Source organism: Scophthalmus maximus, chromosome 16, assembly GCF_022379125.1.
Source record: "Scophthalmus maximus strain ysfricsl-2021 chromosome 16, ASM2237912v1, whole genome shotgun sequence".
NCBI classification, from domain to species: domain Eukaryota; kingdom Metazoa; phylum Chordata; class Actinopteri; order Pleuronectiformes; family Scophthalmidae; genus Scophthalmus; species Scophthalmus maximus.
The window spans coordinates 2,109,041-2,134,304 of NC_061530.1; the positions used below are offsets into that span (position 1 = coordinate 2,109,041).

Here is a 25,264-nt window from a genome sequence, read left to right on the forward strand (position 1 = left end):
CAAGAGTGGAGCAAGTTATATTTCCATTTCATAAAAGACTTGTGACACTTCTTAAACAGCCCAGAAATACCACTTTTGTTTTGTGATATAATTAAAAGAGAAAGCAAGACAGAGTTGGAGAATCCCTGATTTTAGAGCTACAAAACTAGAGATCGACAGTGTATTCAGAAAGTATTCAGATAGCTTCACTTTTTTTCATAGTGCAATGTTGCAGCCTTATGCTAAAATTAAAAAAATGTGTTCCTCATGAATTTACACTCCATAATACATAATAAAGTAATAAAGTTAAAACCCTATTTTAGAATTTTGCAAATTTATTAAAAATGAAAAACCAAATTATCAAATTGACATAAACACATTCATCCTTTACTGAGTACTCAGTTGAAGCACTTTTGGCAGGGATTAGAAAGAGTTTTGCACTCCTGATTTGGGGATTTTCTGCCATTTTTCTCTGTGGATAGTCTCAATCGCAGTTAGGTTGGACGGGGACCATCAGTGGACAGCCATTTTCAACGAGCTCCCCCATTGCTTCCGTCGCAGAAAAGTTAAATGCAAATGTTAATTAATGTAACGTAATGTAAAGGATATCTATTTTGCTCTACTGTACTGCTGTACTTTGCTCTATTGTGCATGATGCTGCTGCCACCATGCTTCATCATTGGGATGGTATTGGGCAGCTGATGAGCAGTGCCTGGTTTCCATCATCAAGGTCTAGAAACATCTCAAAGATGATCAAGAGAAATGAGAGGCACCTGAGCAAAAATTTAAGTGATATTTAGTTTTTCATAACAGACTACTAAGTGAAGATTGATGATGGTTGTAGTCTATTTCAGCACAAAGCTGCAACATAACAAAATGTGAATCTGAATTCACTCAATATTTTCTGTACCAACATTTACACATGGCATAATACTATTAGGCTCCACCAGGTGGGGGCAGTATTGAACAAATTGACCAACCCTTGCAACAGAAGAGCCAAGAAAAGCTTTTCCTCAGGCTGCTTACCTCCCCGGCTTAGTGAGGCTAATCCGTCCTGTGTATATATTCACACAAAAGGCAGCCTGCTGCATTAACCCAGCTATATTCTCCTCTTATAATGCAATAGGTCTACTGCTCCTCTGTACCGCCACAGGGTTGTGTACTGCATGCTAACTAAAATAGACCGTCATTCAGCCTATTTGCGTAAATGGACTTGAGTCTCACTAGGGCACCACAGCAGCTTGGTGATAGCGTACATACACACACCGCAGTTCTCTCATGGGGATACAGTGACATAGTGCTCCTATATATGAATCACCTGAGGCTTAGCTGTGAAAACCGTGCAGCATTCAAGCACCAGAGCTTAGCCAGTCGAATGATAGCAGTATGTCATGGTTACAATCTCCAAGGAGGAAATTACAGGGAAGGGTAGACATGCAAGCGGGGGAGTAAATCACTCCCATAGAAAAAAACAAAACCTGCACTGAAACGACATGTCACCAAAACATTCTGCTCTACAATTAGGAACATGCAAGTCGTCTAAGAGCACTAAAGGTCGACAACACAGATATTAAACAAGACTAAAAACATGGACTATGTAATCATACAAGTGTGTTCAGTCACATGTCAAAGCTTCCAGTTTGTCGTGTGAGCAATGACCCTGCACCTTGTAGTTAGTTACATAAACATACTGGCCTGCGGTGGTGGGCAGGAAGCTAGGAGCACCTACTGTACATTACTCTATTCCTTTTTATGGCCCACAATGCACTTCCATTTCCTGAGCCTGCATTACATATACACAGTATGGCACATAAGAACTATAATAGGCATAGGTGCACCACAGGTGGTCTTACATAATTTGGGGGGAGCTGTGGAGTCGTTTGTCTTCAATCGCAGCCTCTGCCAGTCCACATGCCAATTGGTCCTTGGGCAAGACACTTAACCCTAAATTGCCTCTGACGGCTCTTCCGGCAGTTTATGAATGTGTATGAATGTGGTAGGGGGGAAAAAGCGCGGTGAATAGCTGTATGGGTGAATGTGAGTGCTTTGAGTGGTCTATATGACTAGAAAAGCACTATATAAATACAGTCCATTTACATAATTGGTGTTATATAATTCGGTGCTACAACTACAGAGATTTAAACTGAATTTATGCTCAAAATGGTTGAACCACAGTGACCAAAAAACGTAAAGCCTGACAATTAAGTTGTAATTTTATTTTAACATAAGCCATTATATGAGAAGTTCTTATCCTGAACAACACATGCACATTTTCTAGCAAGATTTTCAAAAGAAAGATACACAAACTGTATTTCTACAGTTCTTATGATGATTTTATTTATTAGGCAAATGGATCAGTTCCCCTGATCTAGCTGGTATGACAGACATATACTGTTCCTGGAGTTTAGTGTAGTCTCCTGACAGATTTTGATAGAACTACCAGCTGTTCCCTTTTCTCTAACACTTTTGCGATAGGCATTTGATTTTGACATGAAGTCCTATTTCTTCTCTGTCCTGATTGCCAACTCACTTCCTGTTGAGCATGGTTAATGCATTGTATTGCAAAAAGGTTGTTTGTCTTGAGCCCCACAAGCCTGCAAAATTTGATGCATGTAGGTGATACTACTGAATATATATATATATAATGATGATCACCACCATTAATATCCTTACAACGCATAGGTTGTAAGGACAAAAAGCAGGAAAAGTAGCTTCTTTTGAAAATACCATTCTTTCCATAAAAACAATAACAGCACAGAACAATTAACCGTACAAACTGACATGCCAGTGTGGAAAAACAGGGACTACATTATCGGTTTGCAAATAAGTTAATTTGCCTTCTAAAGAATGCGTCACAGAGAATTCAACCAAGCTGCAGTCTATGATGGGTTATCACACCATGTAAGCCCCTTCACTACTAATATTAAGTGGTCTTTATTGAGGCTAAGAACACCCACTGTGAGCTACCTTTAAAAAAGTTTTAAAAATGTCATGTAATGGTTCATCTTTATCATAACAACAATAGCATTAAGATTGAAGAGACAATGCTAGTAAAGTAGAAAAAAAAGTAATTATTATGCGTTTCTCACAATAACATTACCCAACACATTTGAAACCTTGCTCCTAGCCAGAGTTGAGGCACAAAACTTAAACCTTTGGAGACAAAACCGGGCAAAACAAGCTAGCAAGCTTGTCAACTTCAGCAACATGCTATCCCATTTAACATCATTCAAGTGTATAAAACAAGTTGGGACGAAAACGTGGTTTATCTATAAACCCAATAAAAACTACCACAGTTACCATCCAGCAGTGACTAATATTTACCTTTGCAGGATAATAATTTTGGTCACTTGAATTGTAAAGTCATCCTACCTGTGCTATCATGTGATAGGGTGCGTCTACAACTTTGCCACAACATAGCCAAGAGCAGCCAATTCAAATGACTTTCGTCCATTAATCATCCTTTTCAGATTGTCGTTTTAGTTACGTAGTTTCTTCATTCTCAGCTAAAAGCAAAATAGGAAAATGTTTAAATAATTTTCCAGGACAACACAAGATTTACCAGGACATTTAAATGTTTCTATCATTTTCCATGTGTTTTCCATCACTGGAAAATGTGTCACTTTTTTCCAGGTTTTCCAGGACGCATGTGAACCCTGTGTTAAGCCAACAATGACCGTATTCAATTTTCCCCTAAAATGTGACATGGATGCATTTTTTCTAGTCAGTCTGAAAACCAGGAGTTTCATTTTCTGAGCTCTGGACCAAATGTGTACAAGACGCAAAGTTACAGCACAAGGCATACAATATGCAACCTGTACTTGGACATTCAAACTAGTGTTCGACCGATTTATCGGCCGGCCGATAATATCGGTCGATGTTTGCGTTTTTTAAGTGTATCGGCATCAGCCGATGCGCGGCAGCTACGTTCCCCGATAGTTTTTTTTGGGAGGGCAGATCCGGTCGCCTATCGGGCCCGGCCCCGCTCTCTCCGGAACCATTTACCCAGCGCCGTCGCGGTGCCTCTGCCCTTGACTGCCGCGCTGCATGGCCGCCGGGTACCCAACTCTCCCTTCTCCTCCGGAGAGCGGGAGGGGGATTCAATGTCTCCCACCCCGCTCTTCTCGCTGGCTCCGGCCGGCTTAGTTGTGGGTCGTGGTGGACGGAGCGCCCGGTGGGTTTGTGTCTTTCTCCAAACCCTTTGCCTTGTGGAAATTGACTTTTTAATCTCGGGGGGGGCCGCAGCCGACGGACGGGCGCGAGGCTGGTGGTTGCTGTTTTACGCATCCTCCACGTCCTCGCGCTCTCTCTGCTCGTCGGCTGGCTCTTCTACCCCCGTACCCTCCCTCTCTTCCCCGCCTTTCCCCTCTCTGCTTCGGCAGGCTGGGACTGGCGGCGCCCCCCGTCGGGCCCCGCACAGAGTCGGGCGTGGCTGGCGGTGGACTTTTTTAGTCTCCGTGCTGACCGCGCCGCAGGCTTTGCGCAGGGGATCCAATTTGCGGGCGGACGAGTCCCGGTGCGGTGGGAACTCCCGAGATGCTCCAGAGCGACGTGAGCCTCGTGTCTCTCTACCCAGTGAGGCGAGCCACGGCCTTGGCCATAACCCCACTTTGACTAAGACCTCAGATTAGACAAGACAACCCGCTGAATTTAATTCTATTTAACTATTAAATTGAGGGAGCAAAAGTAGTATCGGCTCCAAATATCGGCTCAAGAAAATCGGCAGTCCGTATCATTCATCGGCTAAGGCTGATGAAAAAAAAATCTGTATCGGCATCGGCCCTGAAAAATCTGTATCGGTCGATCCCTAATTCAAACTGAATTTTTATCAACATCGAAGGAAGCGAGACAACAGTTATACGATTTTTCCTCCCACCCGTGGTGAGCCCACATTAGAAATGGAAAATACCAACAGTGGAAAGAAAGGTAAGTATCTGACTCAACAGTCATTTAGAGAAATGCCTCCATTGATTGAAAGTCCTCCAGTGTGCACCATGACCAAAATTCACAAATTCTGAAACAATGGGAGAAATGCAGGCGCATAAACAAGAGTGATGTAGAGTATTTTGTCTGTTACTCTCAGTGACCTGCTTTTTAAGCATCGTGGTCAATTCAAATGAGGATCAAATGTGATTTTTGTCCTTGAATAGATGTACAGTAAATAGACATAGCAGCAGTTAGTACTATATGTACTGCAGATTTAATCTGGTTATGCAGAATGAAAGCTTACAATATGAAAATAGCCTCAAGGGCAAATTTGCCAAGATGAATATAATGGACATATGACACTTATAAAACCGGACAATGGAATTCACGTTAGCTCACATGTCTGTCTTAAAACAATATTTAAATGCCCTTATGTACCCAGAGTGTTACTGGTTGTGGTAATTCCCCCTGTTCATACTGTCTGTGCAGAGATTACATGTAATGATTCCACTTTAGTTGAACCGAAGTCAATATGAAGCTTCAGCAGTCTGAGTTAACAATGTTAAATGTGTATAATTCAAAGACAGTCTTTAGAATGTGAAATTGTATTAAAAACTTTGTTTGGAGAAGACACACTTGACTTATAAAGTGTTTTTCCTGAACTTTGAAATGCAATGTTTCACAGACCAAGCTGTCCTATATTACAATGCTCTAATATCTTCAGTTTTTTTCATCATGTTCTGACATTAAATAATAGCTGTAACCCTAATGAAATTATTTGAGAACAAACTTCCCTCAGGCTTACAGGTGAGACTTGGTATAAGCACTTACCAGCAGTGGGGCTGTGTGACTGTCAGACAGGTGCAGGGAGGCCCGGCCTGGCAGGTGGCCCCAGGTCACCAGCAGATGTCAGCCTCTAAAACAAAGGATAACAGTAATATAACTTCGAATGTAAACTCTCATCAATGGTATAACAATCTAGGGCCCAATGCAAACACAGTTACCATGTTAAAGATGCAATAACAGGTTTGCACTTTTGTACTATTGTGCCTGACTTGTGGAGAGTTGCCTAACTGCAGTTTGTGAAAAACATGGAACAAATAGACTGACATAAAAAAAGAACACCACTTCCTATTGAGCAACACTTCCTCTGATTCACTTCAGGTTTTCTTAAAGCCTCCCTGCTTCCTCCCGTATGAGTGCCATGACTGCACTCAGTCCAGCTCAGGTTTTTGACTTCACATTAAAAAGATGAACAATTCAACCAGCTAACGAAATAGGCAAATTGTCCATTGTAATCAATATATTTAATCTAAAACACACCTTTAAAATAACAGCATCAAGTCAACAGTCGCACTCACAATTCTCAGGTCTAAGATTCAACACAGTCTCTCAAAGCCACAAGGTTGTTTCACAAGATTTGCAGCCTTAATTGAGAGGGCAAACTCAGTAGACTGAGAGACCATTAGAACCATGGCACATCTGTCATCGCCAGCCTGCATGCAAATGAACGGCAATAGCAGCAATGTTGGTCATGCATGACTGTGATCAGACTTGAAGGCCTGAAACTTAAAGGTTTGAGGATTGGGAAAGTGCTGTAGGAGAGTTGGCCAGAGAAGCAAGCATGATCGAATACAACACTGTGAAAAGGGGCAAACTATAAAAATAAAAGCAAAAGATCCAACTGAACTTGAAAAATAGCAGCGTTACAACTTCTTTTTCTGATACTTTCCCACATGCAAACTGGCTGTGACTTGCACTTAATCCAATAGAGCTGACATGTATGGCCAAATCAGCCCACAAATAAGCATGACATAAGATTTTAGAGGTTACTGTTAGATCAGTATGTGTAGAAGTGCGTCTCTGCTTCATTGTCTTCATTAAACTGAAATATTTCCAATAAAATTATTATAACAGCCCAGAGCATTAAAATAAGCTATTAAAATTCAGCTTTTCTGATCTGGAAATGAATGTCATTTAGTGCATTTCTAATTCAATAATGCCCTATTTGCATATAAAAGATAACATTTCAGAAAACTGGTGATACAAAAAAAGATATTTGTCTCAATACAAGTAATTTAACCCGATTCACCTCTTGTGTCTCACCAACTTTATTTTGTTATGATTATTATTATTATGCAGCGGGTTTAATCTTCCATTTTATATTTTTCATACATATTTGAGTATTAAGATATACAGATTATAAAAAGGATTATTTTTGATTACCCATCCATCCATTATCAATACTACTTTATCCTTTTAGGGTCTCAGGGGAGTTGAAACCAATCCCAGCTGACATTGAGTGAGAGGTGGGATACACCCTGGACAGGTCGCCAGCTCATCACAGGGCCAACATACTCGGCTTCCTCCAACAGTCCAATTGTGGACTGCTGCCCACTGTTATCATTATCACTAAATAAATTCTATGAGATATCTAGGCCAAAGTGTTGAACCACTTGGTGAACTGACCGACATTGTCAGCCCTACAGCCAAGCCACCAGCATGACTAAAAAGGCTGAGTAATAGGGTATGTGCTTTTTCTACAGTGCTTCAGTCCTTCTCTGCTCATGACCTGATCCCTCCTTCTTCTGTATAATTCCTTCCCACAATATGTTAACAACTTATATAAACATTTAAAGCAACTAGACTGTATCACAACTCAAACCATCATCATGCCTTTGAGGTTTATGGCTCATACAATGTAAAATATATGGGGTACTGTGATTTACTGCAGCAGTGTTGAAGGAAAAGTCCCACATGATGAGATCATACACTAGGGGCGTGTGTGTGTGTGCGTGCGTGTGTGCGTGTGGTGATTAAACTATGCTCACCCCTCCCCCCCCCAAGCTACAGTTAAACCAAGGCTATCACAGAACAGTTAAGCAGTGTAACTGCTCACTAGCGTTTCAAATTGTTCTGAGGCATTTGCTCTTCACATGAGAAATTCTTTGTCCAACAGTTAAAAACTTGAAAGAAGTAATTTAAATAAAGACCAAATCAGGGAAACAGACGATTAATGGCAGCAGAAGGGTTACGTTTGAGAAATCACTAATTCAAAACCATAAAATCACATTTCAAAACATCATTAAACCTATACGCAGTTTAGCAACATGACTAATCTGCCACTGCTTTTTTCTCACAGAATTAGCAGCAATAAAACATATGTTACTCACTATTTTCTCTGAACTAAATGTTCCTAAATGTGGTGTTAGTTTTCAACACCACTGAAAGAAACTTCCATTAAAACTCAAGTTGCCATGACAACTTGTATTCCCCTCTCCCTACTGGTGAGCGGGAGCTGTGGAGGGATATCGACTGAAGGGTGCAGAAGCCAACAGAGCACAGCAGAGCCTCAGTGGAAAAACATTTAATTATGAAAACTCCCACAGCTGTGTTACATGGACTCGAGACACTCAAACCGAAATGTCACAACAAATAACTTGTTGAGGGCTCGCTCCCCTCATCTGGATACTGAAATGCGTTACAGCATGACAAGCAATTAAGTCAAGTTACTTCAGTTACTGAAGAGTTTTCCAACAATATCAATGTACTGACACGATTGTAACTAGAGGCCGACAGATGAAGAGGACAGCCAAAAGGTTCCTGCCAATAGTAAATAAGCATAAAATGCAAACCCTTTGAAAATGTGTAACAAATCAAAAAACAAATGAGCTGCTGGCTATGCTCAACAGCCCTGAATAAAAACAAGACTAAGTCAATTTTCATTTGGATTTTAAAATATTAAATTAACTATCTCTACTATTGTGGCTTAATCTGTTGATTATTGTTTTTGATTAATCAATTACTTGGTTGTTGTCTATAAAATGTTGTTTGTTTGTTTTTTAATAGTGCACAATGTCCAGAGTCCAAAGTGACAGCTTCAGGTTTCTTGTCTGTCCCAGCCAATTTATCATTGGCTGATAAAATCGGCCTATATGAGCCTTGCAGAGACATATCTGTATCGGTGATGTTTGCCGATACAGATGCGTCGATATGAAAGACAAAAAGAAGAGATGTGAAGTTTACATTAAAACAATTGGTTCATTTTCTTAATTCAAGCTCTACATATTTGGTTATGTTTTCTTTTTATTTACAGTTATAACTAAGTTTATAGTTAAAATATAAAATATTAAGTCAGAATTAAAAATGTATTCATTAAGGTTTGATAGGATCCTAATCCTTCATCACTGGCTTATAAAACCTATACATGGTTAAATATTAATTAACTGACAGATGCAGTAAAAAGTGGGACACAATTCCACCTCCATGTGACTGTTTAACACCATGAGGAGCGTGAGGATGACGGTTTGGTGCGGGGGCAGCATAGCAACAGTTTCATGCAAAAACTGAATTTCCTGCTGGTCTGCCATCTGTGGCAATGCCCCTCCTCTGAGTCCCCTGAGATGCAGGCGGACACATGATGATCTCACGTCTGCCAGCTTTAACATACTAAAATAAAAGCATAACCAGGAAAACCAAACCAAAGAAAGTTTATTTTTTATCTGCTGGGCACAATAATAAAATAACTTTTCAATTTACTAAATTACTTGATTTCCTTTTTTTGCAGAACTGTCAAATAATTGTTAACCTGCTGAAGAAAATCTTGAAGAGGTCTTGATGTCAGTGGTCTCTTTTCTCTGATCTGGGTCCCAAGTGATTTTCTTTGCATGTGTGAAGGGTGCTAGGGGGGTTGTCACTGCTTTTTGTCTTGTGAGTGGGCTGTGTTATTTGTAGCCTTATGTTGAGAGATTCAATGCAAAGTCCCTTTGGCTTTTTTCCACATTTACTCTGCTGATGCTGCTGCTGCACACAGGGAGCAACCATGGGAGCAACAAATGAAAGCATCCTGTTGGATAGGCTGCCTGCAGGAGAAGAGGGAAAAAAGGACCGGAGACCGCGCTCTCTTCTCATTATGCACATGCTTAAGGCTTTAGATGAGCCAACATCACAGGACGGAAGTGAGAAAGTTGAGAGGATTGCTCGAGTCTTTCAGCACAGCCAACACTGCAGATCAGAAACTGGCACTCACACTGATTCATACACATCAGAGACACATAAATCAGAAGTATATTACTGCCACCACCAAAGCCTACAAACACACAAACCACCAAAACTAGGGCCTCCACAGCTACAGACCATCTTTCTCTGCTCATTTAACAGCAATCTACAATCAGCTATTCCTACTGACTGCCTCAAATGTCATCACTTCAGCTATGATCTGCTTATGGACAAGAGCAGACTTGCAACATTAATGGAAGAGGGAGAACTGTGTGCACTCAAGGAGGAAATGACATTACTCAGCAGTAGTCCACGACTGAATTGTTTCCATTTGTCAAACGATACGCTGAACAAATCACTACCCTAGGTGGTGAATAGACATTGTAATTTTAAGTCAAGTGACTCTAAAAGCATATATTTTAAAACAACAAGAGAAACTGAACAATGCTGTAGTTGCAGACTCATCTGGATTAAGCCATGTCATGGTAATGTTCAGCAAAATGCTGAGCAGGCCATATCATTAGCAGAAGTTAATACAAATAACTTCACAAGCAGCATTATGCGGTAGAAAGAGATCAATACAGCTCTGTTCTGCAGAAAGCTAAGACAGCAGCACCTGGCCGAGTATGCTGACTGTAGCATGAAGCAAACAGAGCAGCAAAAATGTGTAAACCTTACAATATAATTTTGATTGTGGGCTGTGTCAGAGAGCTGCTGGTTAGTTTTTGAGGCTGCTGTGAGCTTGTATTCTATTACACAGGTGATCATGTCACTGTGTCAACCCACTTATGATCACAACAGCAATACACCATACCACCGCCAAGGCCCAATAGTTCCCTTATATTCAATCATGCCACACCAAATGGCTCACACTCACAGATAAGTCCCCTAATATGCCAGATTTACTTTCATCAAGAACTAAGAATTTTTCCCTGGGAAATCAGTGGAAAAAAAAGCTCTGCTGACAAACCAACAAACAAATGAACATGGGTCAGAACAACCTAGATGAGCACTGGATAAAAAGCCTTGTTTTAGTAATCACTGCATAGTAATTTAACAAGTGAGGTGAATGAAATGTGAAACCACATAATGGTACATCAGCCGAATGTGTTACAGCAATGACTCAGCGAGACAAAGTGTGTGTGAGTGTGTGAGTGAGTGAGTGAGTGAGTGAGTGAGTGAGTGAGTGAGTGAGTGAGTGAGTGAGTGAGTGAGTGAGTGAGTGAGTGAGTGAGTGAGTGAGTGAGTGAGTGAGTGTGTGTGTGTGTGTGTGTGTGTGTGTGTGTGTGTGTGTGTGTGAATTTGTTGCTGGAAATACAATTAACACTCTGACTGTCAGCAGTAGACTACAATGGTGCTCATACCGAAAGTAACTCAACTTCAAGGCAGCAGCTCAGTGACACTGGGTGTGTTCGAGCAAATGGGTGTGCACAGAGGGGTCCTCACCCCTCAGTGGCTTTGGGACACTCTTGTGAAGTCAACGATTTATTCACCCAATCCAAAAGTTTATACTTTAATCTTGGATTTTATTCTCTCTACTGTTTTACTAATTACTTTACAGAGTTTTTTTTATTTTTTTATCTCTAAAATTATTAATCTGTTTGCAAGTCTGTGCCATGAAACTGTCTGAGCAGCTGTCTGAAAGGTTCCTGAGAAGACTCATGGAAAAAAACTTTAATAATTAAAAATACCTACCATAATGCATCCTTTACCCTCCTATCAGCTTTAGTATCTACAGTTCTCCAAACTAGAAAACACATTTGCTAGAGAAAGCATGTACACTTGCTGGATTCCTCTGGGGTCAACTCTGAACAATAGGGTTCCCTGAAAGTGAGACACTTTAATTCAAATGTATCTGTATTTTTGTCTGCATTAGGTTTGCACACTGAGAGACTATTTTGATAGCATTCATCATGTCTGTTCCTGTAATTTAAGCACAGATGCAAGTCGAATTTAATGCCAACAAAATCATCTCATTCAAAAATACTTAAAAGTCAAAATTGAATGACTCAATGACAAGGTTACAGCCAAATTATAACTATATGTTCTATAAATAAGAGTAATAAGTTAAAGCTTGGAAATAACATTTGCCTTACGTGAGAGCTGAAATTTAAAAAACAGTTCATGCATGAGACTCCGTGAAGCCACAAAATAGTCAGCCGTTCCTCTCACATTGGCAATCTTTGTAACTGCAGCTGCAATTGTTTTTTCATATAATACTAATCAAAATAAGAAAGAGTTAGCTTCAGACTTAGTTTTTAACTCCTTCAGATGTCGCTCCATCTGTAATTCCATCTGTTCACACCACTGCAGAAAGGGTATGAGACACGGCACAGCAAGTTGTACCATGTCTCTCAGCCCTACATCTGTGGTAAAAGTCAGGTATGTCTCATGTTCTTTCCTGTCTAAGTTTACAGGTCCACACTGAATTGAACCATGAAAGCAGAAATAAAAATTCAAAAAGCTTTATTGTCTATATAAAGCTAAATTTGTTTTGCACTTGCCTAACTCAGTCACAGAAAATTGCCTTCAGTTTGTGGCTCAAACTACATAAAAAGAACATAGAATCAAAAGAGTTAAATAAAACAGCAAAAGCATGTGTGCAAGGCAAAGCTGAATTAAAAAGAGGGGGTCTATTTGCCCTTGTTTAAAGTGCATATTGCAGTTGGGGAGGTATGACTCAGACCTTTCTACAATGGCTTGCACATAGTTCAAGACTGACAGCCCAGTATCCCCTTCCCTCTACTGCTACTAGCATACCCGTTAGGGCTGAACAATTAATCGCATTTGCGATAATATCGCGATATGATAAAACGCAATTTTCTAATCGCAAGTGACGCGATTACACGGGTCACGTGATACGCGAGCGAGTGGAGCACTCGGTTCCAGAACAAGCATCAGTCACGCAGCGCTAACCTGCGGCGCAAGGGCCTCAAGCTCGACAGAACATTTGGACAATGATACAGCGGAGACTTTAGTGTCGAAGAGGAGCAGCACGTCGGTTGTGTGGAAGTTCTTTTGTTTAAAAAGGAGGATGGTGCGCAGCGTCAGGTGTTGCGCAGAACATGCCGTGCTACCGTTGCTACTTCATGGGGCAACACCACCAACCTGAATCAGCGCTCGACACAGCGCCACAGCCGCGGTTGTTGGCGGTGCAGCGGGTTACGGCCAACGAGTCAATGACAGTAGTGACGAACACAGAAACACACGAGAGTTGTTTGAGACTGTTACTCCGAATGAAAATGTCTCAGCCACGACTATTCCCTCGTTAAAGAGACAGACTGCTAACAGAGAGAGAGCCCTCTCCCCTTCTCCTCTTCAACACATCTCTTTCTCTGTCAGTGTGTGCGTATCTAATTATAATCGAAAATCAAATCGCAATCGCAATATCTGTTAAAAAAATCGCGATTCGATATTTTCCCAAATCGTTTAGCCCTAATACCCGTTCAGAGCCACACCTGTACAGCTTGTATCTTTGGGGGCAAACAACGAGGAGAGGATAAGAGTTTTGCATCTACAAACTAATGAATGAGTTGACAAACTCATGCCTGATAGGCAATAAAATGAATTTAGATATCTTATAAAGTGTACTGGCCAGAGTTTAAGCCACATCCAAGTGCGGAGTCACATCTACATTACACCTGTACGCTCTTATTTACTTCAGAGTCTTGCTGATCTTCATCACATGCCTAACTAGCCTCAAAAGTGTAGCAGAATGACCCAACTTACAAAAGCAGAGACTTGTGACACCTCTGAGATAAATTTAATGTAGACGGTAAATCAAACCAAAATTTGTTTTACACTTGCCTAACTCAGCATCAAACCAGGGTTTTTGGATGTTTCACTTCCACTTTCAGGACCTCTGCAGAGACTGGGCAGAGAGGAAATGACATGTGCTTCCATTCTATGGTTCTGTGGTTGTGTAGATAATTGTCGCAAACAAAACTACAATCACCAATAGCTACCTGCTGTCTGAGTGAATGACAGCTTTATTGGTGGATCACACAAAGACCTTTGTGAGATACCAGCACCCGAAAATTGAATACAGCCAAGTACATTTACTCAAATACTACACTGGAGGTCAATTTTGTTGTACCAGCCCTTAAAAATTTCTATTCTGTGCGAATTTATTGACATTTCAGGAGGAGAACTGCACTTTTTGCTCTTCTACATACATTTAGTACAGTTAGCCATTCTATTGACGGTCCAATATAACATGGTTTAATAGAGCTGGGTAAATTACCCAATGAGCAGAAAATTAATGGAAATCCACTTTGAAAATCAGATAATTATTTTTGGTAATTTTAAGCAAAAAAAGACCAACATTAACTTCTCAAATGTGAGAACTTGGACTGTGGATTGGACACAACCTGATATTAAATGAAATGTATGATTGTTATTATTGTTATTATTATTATTATGTTTGAATATTTCACCTTAGGCTCTAGGAAAATATTATTTTCCTCATAATATTTTTGTCTAATTCTGACATTTTATAGCCGAAACGGTGACTTGATTCATCAAAAAGTCACTGATAATGAAAACAACTTAGCTGCAGCCATGCAGTTAAATGTAGTTCCACCATGAACCGTATCAACGGTAATAATACAATAATGCAATAGCTGTGAGTGTTTATGATAACACTTCGCACGTTTACTCTAAATATTTTGAATTTTTTCAAATCGTGTTTCTGCTGCTTTAACTCAACTAAATAATGCGAAGAGCTGATCTGAAACACCTAAATCACAATTCGGGAACCTCTGAAAAAATCTTTTATTGTGCCTCGACGAGACTGAGAATCACGAAAAGACAAACGGTGTCCCAGCTGTCAGCGTGTGAATGTCCTTTAATGCATCACATATACAGCCTGTAAGGGAGCAGCCGTAATCCGAGCCATACGGTTAGTTTACAACAGCGTAGATAATCTAGCACACTTTATAGCAGGCATGAGGCAAAAAAACAGCTGATAACGTGGCTTTAGTAATATATGGGTCAAGCATGTAACATTCACTGCCTCTGCTAAAATAATGGAAAATTTTAGCCGGCAGTGTAGCCTTGAGAAACCTACCGTTGATCTGAAAAGGGGGAAGTTAACGGTGCATCGAGGATGTAACCAAAGCAATACTGCAATATCACACCGTTTAATTACACAGAAACTCGGCCAGACGTGGAATTTATTTCGACAGACACGTTTATGATTCACCATTCATTCTTGTCTGCGAGAAACACATTGTAACATTAAAACAAGCTTCAGTAAATGACAACCGATGGATAGTAAAGGCGGCTAGTTCGGGAGCCAGAAAAATGCTCAATAAAGTGGCGATTTTCTTTCCTTTACCTTAATACTCGCAGTCAAACCGGGAGTCGACGGGCTGGATACCACGCTTGGATACAGCGGAGCGGGCTGAGGAGAAGGAGAAGAAGAAAGCGCTTTACGGTTGCTGTTTCCGGGTTTGTTATCGAGCGTCAAACAGGAGGTGAGTTCGGTTTGTGCCACCTCTTAGCGCGGAGGAGGGAGGCGTATTCACCTTCCGTTCTCCTCTCAACCGAAGATACACCCGCCCGGTCAATGGAGACCCGCTGATGTGTTTCAACTGACCTAGCCTATTACTATATATCACCGCTGCTTTAATTAGGATTTGGTACCGTGAGACACGCCGTTGTCAAACCTGAAAGCTTAAATTTAGTCATTTTACCGAAGTGAGCCTTGACAAACTCGGGGGTTGCTGTTGCGTGATTTGACCCTCCACCTTGACCCCAAGTAACCCAAAAATGAACAAGTTTGCATTCATAGCCCTTGAAGGGTTGGTTGGTGGGAGAGAGATTGTTGGTGGTATGCTGATCTTGGTTGTGTCAGTCAACTTTGTTTTACTGCAAGACACTCTGAAATGATCTCAATGGTCTGTTAGGGGCGGAAAAGGTCATCCACAAACTGGAGGATTGGCTTCCCCCAGTCAGCATGCCGAAGTGTCCTTGGGCAAGACACTTAACCATAAACTGCCTCCGACGGCTCTTTGGCAGTGTACGAATGGGTGAATGTAACTTTTATTGTAAAAGCGCTTTAAGTGGTCGATAAAACTAGATGTACATGTTTCTGATTTCAGTAGCACATGTACCCCAAATTAAAATAAGCACCCATTATTAATTAAAACATTTTGTCACAGCCTGTCCTGGAATTGATGCATGACTGTTAAATTTGAAAAGGTCTCAAATTTGACCTAATATGCATATGATTTCTGGTGTTCTAAGACGGTGAAATTAGACATTTATCAGTGGGACCTGGCTGTTTCAGAAAGGAACTACTTTTATAAACTTATATTTAGATATCAGAAAACACTGTGAAACATGGTATGTTGCATATATAATATGTATGCAAGTCAGCATGTCATTATCTGGAAATAGGGACTGATAGCTCCCTTCTATTGTTGATGGTTTTGTGTAATAAACAATTATACATAGACACTGACAGGAAAAGGTAAGCAGGCTTGTAAATGGTTTTATAATCCAATGCTCCTGCAACAAGCACATATAACATGTCTTATTCTGATAGCATTATTTTTGAAGTGTTCAGCACTATTAATGACAGTATCATTAGCTGTTTCAATTCTCCTTTTATTCATCATGGTTAATTGCAGTTTTTGTGATTATATATAGAGGGATGGGTGAGGCTGCTTAATAAAGCTGTTTCACAGCTGTCACCAGCAGAAGACACACCTGGCTGTAATTTGAGATCATTAGGTGAGCCACAGTGTTCGACTTTAAAGGACAAACTGACCTTAAGTGCTTGCTGCAAACTGGTTGAAGCTAAAGCTGGAACATTTGCACCATTCCTCACTACACACTGTTGCTCTCAATAAATTGCTGCATTTATGAAGAATTCTTGACGCTTTGCTGCCTGTTATTCTCCTGCTTTCCAAACTTCTATGTTGTTTAACTGCATCCACTCTTCAGCAGCGTTGGACTGACACCAATTAAGCTTGATTAAGCAACACACCTGTCTTTGGGGGGTGGGGGCGCGCGCCTCCCCTTTGAGCCTATAAAATTGGGGCAAAGACACCATTTACATCCATTTGATGGAAGAATTGGGAAAAGCCTACAGACTTGTTTCATCTCAGAGGCAAACAATTTGTTTGCGCAGTAAATCTGCCTTAAGCAATGGGAAAAGAGAAGACTCACGTTAATGTGGTGATTATTGGTCATGTTGACAGTGGCAAGTCAACCACCACCGGACACCTCGTTTACAAATGTGGTGGCATTGATCAGAGAAGACTGGAGAAGTTTGAGAAAGCGGCTGCACAGGTGAGGCGGAAAACCACAGTTAAACTTGATCAAAATGTTACAACAACTTTCATTTGTTTTTACAGATGGGAAAGAGTTCCTTCAAATTTGCCTGGGTGTTGGACAAGCTGAAAGCTGAGCGGGAGCGTGGAATCACCATTGATATTTCACTGCTAAAATTTAACACACAAAAGTACACTATGACAATAATTGATGCTCCTGGCCATCGTGACTTCATCAAAAACATGATAACTGGGACATCACAGGTAAAAATGCATACAGAACATTTTGTCTTCATATATATTTTTTATATTATTTTCATTATGTACCATCACTATGATTTCAGGCTGATGTTGCCCTCTTGGTGGTCTCTGCAGCTAAGGGAGAGTATGAGGCTGGTGTATCAAGAAGTGGTCAGACCAGAGAGCACGCCTTGCTGGCTTACACGCTGGGTGTCAAGCAAATCATAGTCTGTGTGAACAAAATGGATCTGAGTGAGCCACCTTACAGCCAGAAGCGTTTTGACGAAGTGGTGCGAGGTGTGAGCGGCTTCCTGAAGAAGATTGGTTATGACCCCACGACTGTGCCTTTTGTTCCAATTTCTGGCTGGACCGGGGAGAACATGATAACTGCAACCCAGAAGGTAAGAGGCATTTTAGGCCTGAAATCACTGAGAACTGACATGGCAATACATTAAAGTAATGTCTGTACAGATGCCTTGGTTCCAAGGCTGGAAAGTCAGACGAAGGGAAGGGAATTCAAGTGGAAGAACTCTACTTGAAGTTCTGGACTCAATTCACCCACCTGTGCGGACCATCAACAAGCCGTTACGATTGCCTCTGCAAGATGTCTACAAAATTGGAGGTAAGGAACAGTCCTAAAGTTGATCTTTTGTTCTTAATTTAAGTTTCCCTACAATTGCTGGGTTTTCAGAGTGTTGATTAGCTCTATTCAATCAAACAAGGGTCAGGTGCATCAGTGTAGTGTGGAAGTACAGCAATGTCTGAATTATAAAAGGCGAAATAACCTGTTTTCTGTTGACTGGAAAATCAAAATGCTCTTTGATAATACCTCCAGGAGTTGGGACTGTACCAGTGGGCAAGATCGAAAGTGGCGTCCTCAAACCTGGTATGACTCTGATGTTCTCCCCTGCCAAGCTCACTGCTGAGGTCAAGTCTATTGAGATGCACCACCAGGGGCTGCAGGCAGCTCTTCCAGGGCACAATGTTGGCTTCAACATTAAGAATGTGGCTGTTAAGAACCTGCGGCGTGGGGACGTGGCTGGCAATGCCCAACAGGATCCTCCATCAGATGTCAGCAGCTTTGAAGCTCAGGTTAGATCAAAGCTGCTAAAAGGTGATTCTTAAAATTGTGGCTTGTCCCCTGAACTTGTCTCTTCTTTAGGTGATTATCCTGAACCATCCAGGGAAGGTCAAAGCCGGCTACTCTCCTGTCCTGGACTGCCACACAGCCCATGTCACCTGTCGCTTTGCTGAGCTAAAGGAGAAGCTGGATCGTCGCACAGGCAAGAAGCTGGAGGACCAGCCACAGATCCTGATGTCTGGAGATGCTGCCACAGTAAAGCTGGTTCCCATCAAGCCCATGTGTGTCGAGAGCTTCTTCACATACCCTCCCTTAGGTACAATATAAGTCTTAAGTACTCAAGTAAGTCTCACCCATGTCAACTTGTGTTTTATAATCATCTTTGTGCTCCACAGGTCGCTTTGCAGCCAGAGACCTGAAGCAGACTGTTGCTGTAGGTGTCATCAAGTCGGTGGACAAGGACCACGGGTCAAAACCAACTAAAGCCCAAGTGTTTAAATAACTTTGTTTTTGGTATTACTGGTTTTTGTGAACAATTATATTTAGTAAGATTGAATCTTTGTGTTTTGACACAAAGTCTTTATTTTGTGTTTGAAATGTATAGTATTCCTGTGTTGATATTTAATCCAAAAGAAGCTGTAGAGTTGGATGGTGTTTTGGTTAAAATGTGAAATCTGAATTGAGATGACAAAATAAAGAATTGTTTGAAGAACTTGGTTTGTCTTGTATCTTAAACTGCATTTAATGTAGTATGTCACAAATACTTTGGGTAATGACTTGATGGGTGTTGATTAAAACAGCGCAAGGTATGTAAAGAGTAAACCTTGTGATTTAAGTTTTCTGTATTCAGCATTTTTGTGGAAGATGTATTCAATAAGTACCAGTACAACAATGTAAATATACTCCATACATACCACATCATGGTCAGATTGTGACTGGGTTTCTGCAGTAGAGCGTGTTTAAATTAAGAAACCACAACTTAAAGTAGGCCTACTTGAGTAAATGTAAAATTGACCACAGCTTGTCTTTAATACTTGGCCGACATGAGGGCTAACTCCGCTGCTGAGTGTAAATATCTCCCAAATTGTCTTTTTTCATCTCTAGTCTAACAATAAGCTGCGGGAATGCATGAACAGATCTTGAATTTACATGGCATAAGACAAGTAAAAGAGCAGCATGAGGGTTGAAGTACAGCACTTTTAATGATACAATGGGTTGATGGGAGAAACTGCTAGTCAGTGAGAACTGAAAATACATCGGCTCTACAGCCTTTTTACAAAGTCCACTCTTCATCTAAAAGACCTCTGTGGTTCACAGGCAAACCTGGAAATGTACTTAATCCAGTAACAAGGAATGATAAAACATTATGCAAACTAAAACAAATATTCAAGCTCATGAGGTTTTACAAGACACTGAATTGTGAACACAGGTTGTGATGATATTAGCCTGTCAGAAAATCAAGTTATTGCTAACAATATCCTTTACTTTTCCGTACTTGTCATTAATAGTGGCTTTTAATAACAGGATACCATTTGTGTAATCCTGCTTAATTAAGTGGCTCTTCAAACCCTGAGGTGAGCGTCTTTGAACGCAGCACTCAATTCAATTCCAGTCATTGTTACACCATGCACAGAAAAGGTTAAAGGACTGTGGAGATAGAGTTGAGTTCACACACAGAGCATACACACAGTGAACAGTGTAACAAGGAGTAAATTAGTGACCTACAGTGAACCACAGGCTTTGATAATCCACCACACAATAGCAGCAGGTTTCCATACTGTAAAACAACGATAATACGTGTACACACAAAGCAAGCAAGAACAGGGAGTACATTTAATGGAACTCTTCATTTCGGGAAGATCAGTGGGAGATTCAGTCGATTATGGTGGCAAACAGGGATGCAAGATACAAATAGTGACATGACCTATTTCACATTCCTTTTCTTATTTGTCCTTTTCCCCAAAAATATAAGCTGATAATTACTTGAGGGCTAGTAAAACTAATACAGATAAAACTCAAACTCTACAGCCCTGATGCTTAATCTGACAGAGAGCAATGGTACATGTTTTGTACAATAAAACATGTATGTACACTCACACACATATTTACATACATATATATACAGTAACAGCATAAACATAGAATTTAAGGTAAGTGCTAGAGTTCTGAGAGTGGCTTTGTCACAGCCGTGCTATAGGGTTAAGATAATACTGGTAGGGGAGGAATACAGACATTCTTTGTACAGCATGGATGAGGCATCCATGGCTAGATGATCCTTATGGGTTTCTTCATTTCTTAATATTTTTTGTTGACATTTGTCATGTGACAAATGGTGTTTTGATTGCTATTTACAGGAGCTCCAAATTCAGGGAGGGGTAGTGCAAGTCTTTCTGGCCGTCAGTCACTCAGGATGTGCACAAAAGACATGGGGAACACCCCTTTTCTTTCAGGATCTCCTTCAATGTGCCCGATCTGGAAGTAAAAAGGATAAAGATGCATGTAAGGAAAAGATTATAAGCTGACATTTAGTGTTTGATTTTCGTCTTCAAGGTGGTTCAGTAAAACATTTGAGGAACAAAGAGCACTTGAGGTTAAAAAAAGAAAAAAAAGAATGAAAATGAGTATGTAGTGAAGCAGGACTCACCCACCACTCCTGGTCCTCCTCTCCTGTAACTATGATCACCTCTCCTTCAACAAAAGTCAGTTCGTCATCATTGTCAGCCTGGCAGTCATAGATCGTCTTCACCCGGCGAGATTTGCTCTTCCCCTGGACAAACAGATTTCAAAACTGTTAGAATTGCAAACAGACTACTTTTGTTTTAACTACACTTTCATTTAATTTGTAAATGCACTGTAACCACAATTTTTCATTTAAAAACAGACCTGGCAAAACAATAAAAACGCATCAATATCCTGTAAAAACTTGGACTTGGAAACTGGAAAATCTCGTTGTTCTCTATGTGAGCATATGTGGTCCAGATATTAGCAAAAGCTCAGGACAAGAAAAAATGTTCAGTAAATCAGTTCACTATGTGAAAATTTTTTTCTTGTCACATTCATCTGTAAGCATAAATAGAATACCCCTTTGGGCCACAAGGTGATTTCCAAGAGTCTCTGACCAGGTAAATGTTTCTGGTGTACTGTATTTTGAGTGATAAAAGTGAAAAATATTATTTAAAACCAAATGAATATGCAGCCTGAGGGTGTAGTAATTCTTAGCACAGCACAAACAGCAGCAGGAGATAATACCACCAGTACATCATTAGTTTTAAAAATAATTAACAATTTTTTAAGAAGTTGCCTTTTAACACAGCAGAGGGATTAAATATGGAGCAGTGATCTTGCATAGGACTTTACAACAAACCTTTGTGCTATGAACAGATGGTTAAATAGCTGTAATCAGCTTGTATGTTTTATTGCAATACATTAGATGTATTATATTTATAGTTTAAAAAAACAGCTCCAGAAGAAAGTCCAATATTTTTTTTTATCCCACAAAGGAGGTGAAAAATGAAACAAGTAGTAGTAAAAAAAAATGTGTCCAAGCTGTCCAAGAAAACTAGAGTTAATCACTACCTACTTATCTGATTACAACCTACCTGATTCAATTCAATTCAATTTTATTTGTATAGCGCCATATCACAACATACATTGTCTCAAGGCACTTAACATAGTGAGGTCAATATTACAATAATACAGGGAAAACCCAACAAATCCCACAATGAGCAAGCACTTGGTGACTGTGGAGAGAAAAAACTCCCTTTTAACAGGAAGAAATCTCTGACAGAACCAGACTCAGTTGTGGGCGGTCATCTGTCTCGACCGGTTGGGGTGAGGAGAGAAATGGGGAAGAGAGGAGAAGTGGGCAGAGAGAGGGTGGGAGGAGAGACAGTAGGAGAGAAGAGAGAGAGAGGACAGTTTTACAACCGCCGCTTTAATCTCTACCAGAGATCCGCTGAACAGTTTTTCTTTCCTCGTATTTTCAGCAATGTCTACACATTCTGAGACCTCAACACTTACTTTAGTGAGCACAATGTTGACAAAACTGATAGAACATAGTTGATCAGTTTTAGAAGCAAGCATGTATGTACCGTGTTGATCTTCCTTGGGAGTGGCACAGGTGTCTCTGCAGTTCCTCCTGGAGTCCCATTGGTGTCTTCAGCAGGTTGGTGATAGGGGGTTGCAATATTTGCTTGCTGATTAGGTGAAGGTGAGTCTTGAGGCTGAGACTGAGGTTGAGCTTGACGTTGAGCTTGAGGTTGACCTTGAGGTGGAGGTGGAGGCTGCGTTTGAGGCCTTTGCGTCGTCTCTCCAGGTGGTGGCCTGGGAGTGGACTCGGTCGTTCCAGGTTTGGGGGGGATGTCTGCAAGATGAGGCTTGGGAGGGAGGTCTTTGAGCTGGGGTTTGGGCGGGAGGTCTCCCAGTTGAGGTTTAGGAGGGAGGTCAGAAAGCTGCGGCTTTGGAGGAAGTTCTCCAGGTTTAGGGGGAAGTTCAGATGGCTGTGGTTTGGGGGGTAGGTCTCCCAACTGAGGCCTGTCCGCCAGAGGAGCCTTCTGTGGGGTGTCAGTTGCTGGCGGGGACTTCTGGAAGACCTCTGGCGGAAGGCTGGGTTTATCCATAGATGGGTGGTGCATGGTGTCGATCTTCCGCAATGCCACTGTAGAGAGCAGCATCACTCAGTCACTTCCTCATTTTAACAGCTTGCCTTAAAATAAATAAATAGAGAAAGACTGTACCTTTTTGAGGTAGCTTGGGAAGAACCCTTGGACCAAGCGTGGACTTTGTGTTGCTTGAAGTAGTGCTGGGAAGAGATTTTCAGATTAAATTAAATGACAACAATTTTTTAAATGTTAATTGCACTGTTTCAACTGGAATACGTATTATTATAATCATAATCAGAAAGTTTATTGAGTCACAAGGGAAATTGGGTAATAGTAGTATAATAATAGTAATTATAGCGCGTGATGCAATAAATCTAAGACCAATGAAGCTTCAGATTTACCTTTGCTGTTGAGGAATGCCTTCAAACTTGTTAGAGACCGGAGACATCTTGCTGACGGGAGGTGGGGTGGAATCACTTCCTATAATATTAACATTAATGGCAACAAACAGATTACTCAACATCATAACAGAGCGCAAACCAAGGGATTATATTGACATAAATGTGGAAAAAAATTAACATGTTGTGATGATTTAAAAAAAAAACTATGAGGGAGGCTTCATCTGGCTGAGCTTTCCATGAGCCTGTGTTATTTAGAAACTAATTTTGTGCAATAGTAAGTGTCATCATTTAATTAGTGGTTGGGTGTTACAGAACGTGTGACAAAGAATCCACAAACACCACACCACAGAGGACAAACAATAAAAAGTATAAACATATGGGTGACAAGAGTTTGCAATTTGAATGACTGAGATGTGTTTGATTTCATTCCCTCTTTCTCAAAGTTGTTATAGGAGAACCAACCGGTTCAACTTAAAATAATTAATAGTGGAAAAAAAAGTATCAAAATGTAACAGTCCTCCATTATTTAGAGAAGTTATTTTTTTCACATTTACTTCAGATGCTCTTCCAACATACCTTTAAAACTGAAAATCAAAAAGGCACCCATAGTTTGTGCTGTTTAGGGTAAAAAAAACAAAAAACAAAAAAAAATACACCAGTAAGAATCTAAACATGTCTAAACATTTGAGCATTAAACTTTATTCCTAAAAAAGTTAATTCTTTGACAAAATAATCTTAAAGGATAGGACTGGTGATATTCTACACTTAACTTCTGTCAACAAGTATTGTATGTCTGTCCAAAGCCTGATAATGATTTCTGTGTAATTATGATTCTGTGTATTAACCTCCAAACCATTAAAAACAATGAGCCATATCGATGGTTTGGGCATCATGTAAGTAAAATTACCATGAACATGGGGACTGTAGTTTACATACACATGACTGGGACCATGATTATTTTTTATCTTGCCCAATGTGTTTCACTCAAACTGAAAGTAGTCGCCAAGAAGTGCACTATTAACTCTGGTTTGAGTAATGTTAAAAACATTGCTAAATTTGTCATGAACCAGTTGTAGAGGAAAATAAAATCACTTTTTTTAAAGACTTTTATAAAAATGTATGTCTTCAGTAGGCAGCAATGGGCAGCGAGACAGGAACAAACACATAGTTGGTTTTAGTCTTTTTGTGTTTTTGTTAACACCAGCCTTATCATTTAAAGCAAGGATCACTTAAAAGCTTTTTCTGGAGCTTTCAATAGCATCTGAAAGTATTCAGTATACCAGTGAATGGAGTAGGCTCAGATGTAATGAAGTTGGTTAAGTTGTCAACAGGATGTACATCATTTAATAAATAAAGCTCTGGAAAAAGATAGCAAGTGGATCTCAAGTTAAGATTATTTTAATCAAAATCTCTAAACCCCTAACCCTATTTAGGTGCAGAATTATTAAAAGTTTCCTGCATCTCTGGAGAATCATGATATTAAAGCTTCAGGCTGGAACCAGCCCTACTGTTAGGTGTGCTTGCGTCTCACCCCCAGTCAAGCCCCCTTTACTGTGTGGACTGTGAGAGAGCGGGCTGGGTGGGTCAGACAGGGTGCGTTTGTGTCCAGGAGGTGGGGGCGGAGGCCTCTTCTTGGACAGGGTGGAGCTGCCTCCTTGTGTGAGTGTAGAGGAAGGGCCAGATGGGGGAGGAGCTGGAGGAGTGATACATAAAACACATGAGGTGATGAGGCCCCCCCAAAATCACTCTATTAACCAC

General features: G+C 40.6%; 3 protein-coding genes across 9 annotated transcripts in view; 1 reads left to right on the forward strand and 2 right to left on the reverse strand.

The window, feature by feature from the left end:
* Positions 1 to 15,380, reverse strand: part of fam49bb (family with sequence similarity 49 member Bb) — a 40,742-nt gene extending 25,362 nt beyond the window's left edge. For both annotated transcript variants that reach the window (XM_035613359.2, XM_047327715.1), the window contains exons 1-2: positions 15,242 to 15,380; positions 5,737 to 5,821 (exon numbers count right to left, since the gene is read on the reverse strand). The gene's annotated coding sequence lies outside the window, so the exon portion shown is untranslated. The remainder of the gene's footprint in view (positions 1 to 5,736; positions 5,822 to 15,241) is intronic.
* si:dkey-37o8.1 (Elongation factor 1-alpha-like) lies at positions 15,242 to 19,210 on the forward strand. 3 transcript variants are annotated; one of them, XM_035613355.2, is made up of 8 exons: positions 15,242 to 15,380; positions 16,558 to 16,641; positions 17,268 to 17,447; positions 17,528 to 17,824; positions 17,895 to 18,045; positions 18,259 to 18,515; positions 18,586 to 18,820; positions 18,900 to 19,210. In XM_035613355.2, the coding sequence occupies exons 3-8, from the start codon at positions 17,268 to 17,270 to the stop codon at positions 19,004 to 19,006; spliced, it is 1,227 nt and encodes a 408-aa protein (XP_035469248.1). In that variant the 5' UTR covers positions 15,242 to 15,380; positions 16,558 to 16,641; the 3' UTR covers positions 19,007 to 19,210. The 3 variants fall into 3 exon arrangements, with proteins under 3 accessions (XP_035469248.1, XP_035469247.1, XP_035469246.1); XM_035613354.2 differs by lacking the exon at positions 16,558 to 16,641 and having other exon boundaries at positions 15,244 to 15,380; XM_035613353.2 differs by lacking the exons at positions 15,242 to 15,380; positions 16,558 to 16,641 and adding an exon at positions 16,682 to 17,202.
* A 471-nt stretch (positions 19,211 to 19,681) lies between these two features.
* The window catches only part of asap1b (ArfGAP with SH3 domain, ankyrin repeat and PH domain 1b), an 86,310-nt gene continuing 80,727 nt past the window's right edge, over positions 19,682 to 25,264 (reverse strand). For 3 of the 4 annotated variants that reach the window (XM_047327711.1, XM_047327712.1, XM_035613352.2), the window contains 6 exons: positions 25,038 to 25,199; positions 23,507 to 23,585; positions 23,241 to 23,305; positions 22,596 to 23,161; positions 21,149 to 21,271; positions 19,682 to 20,976 (listed from right to left, as the gene is read on the reverse strand). In XM_047327711.1, the coding sequence (XP_047183667.1) occupies positions 20,902 to 20,976; positions 21,149 to 21,271; positions 22,596 to 23,161; positions 23,241 to 23,305; positions 23,507 to 23,585; positions 25,038 to 25,199 (1,070 nt within the window). In that variant the 3' untranslated portion in view covers positions 19,682 to 20,901. The remainder of the gene's footprint in view (positions 20,977 to 21,148; positions 21,272 to 22,595; positions 23,162 to 23,240; positions 23,306 to 23,506; positions 23,586 to 25,037; positions 25,200 to 25,264) is intronic. The other variant, XM_047327713.1, reaches the window with a different exon arrangement.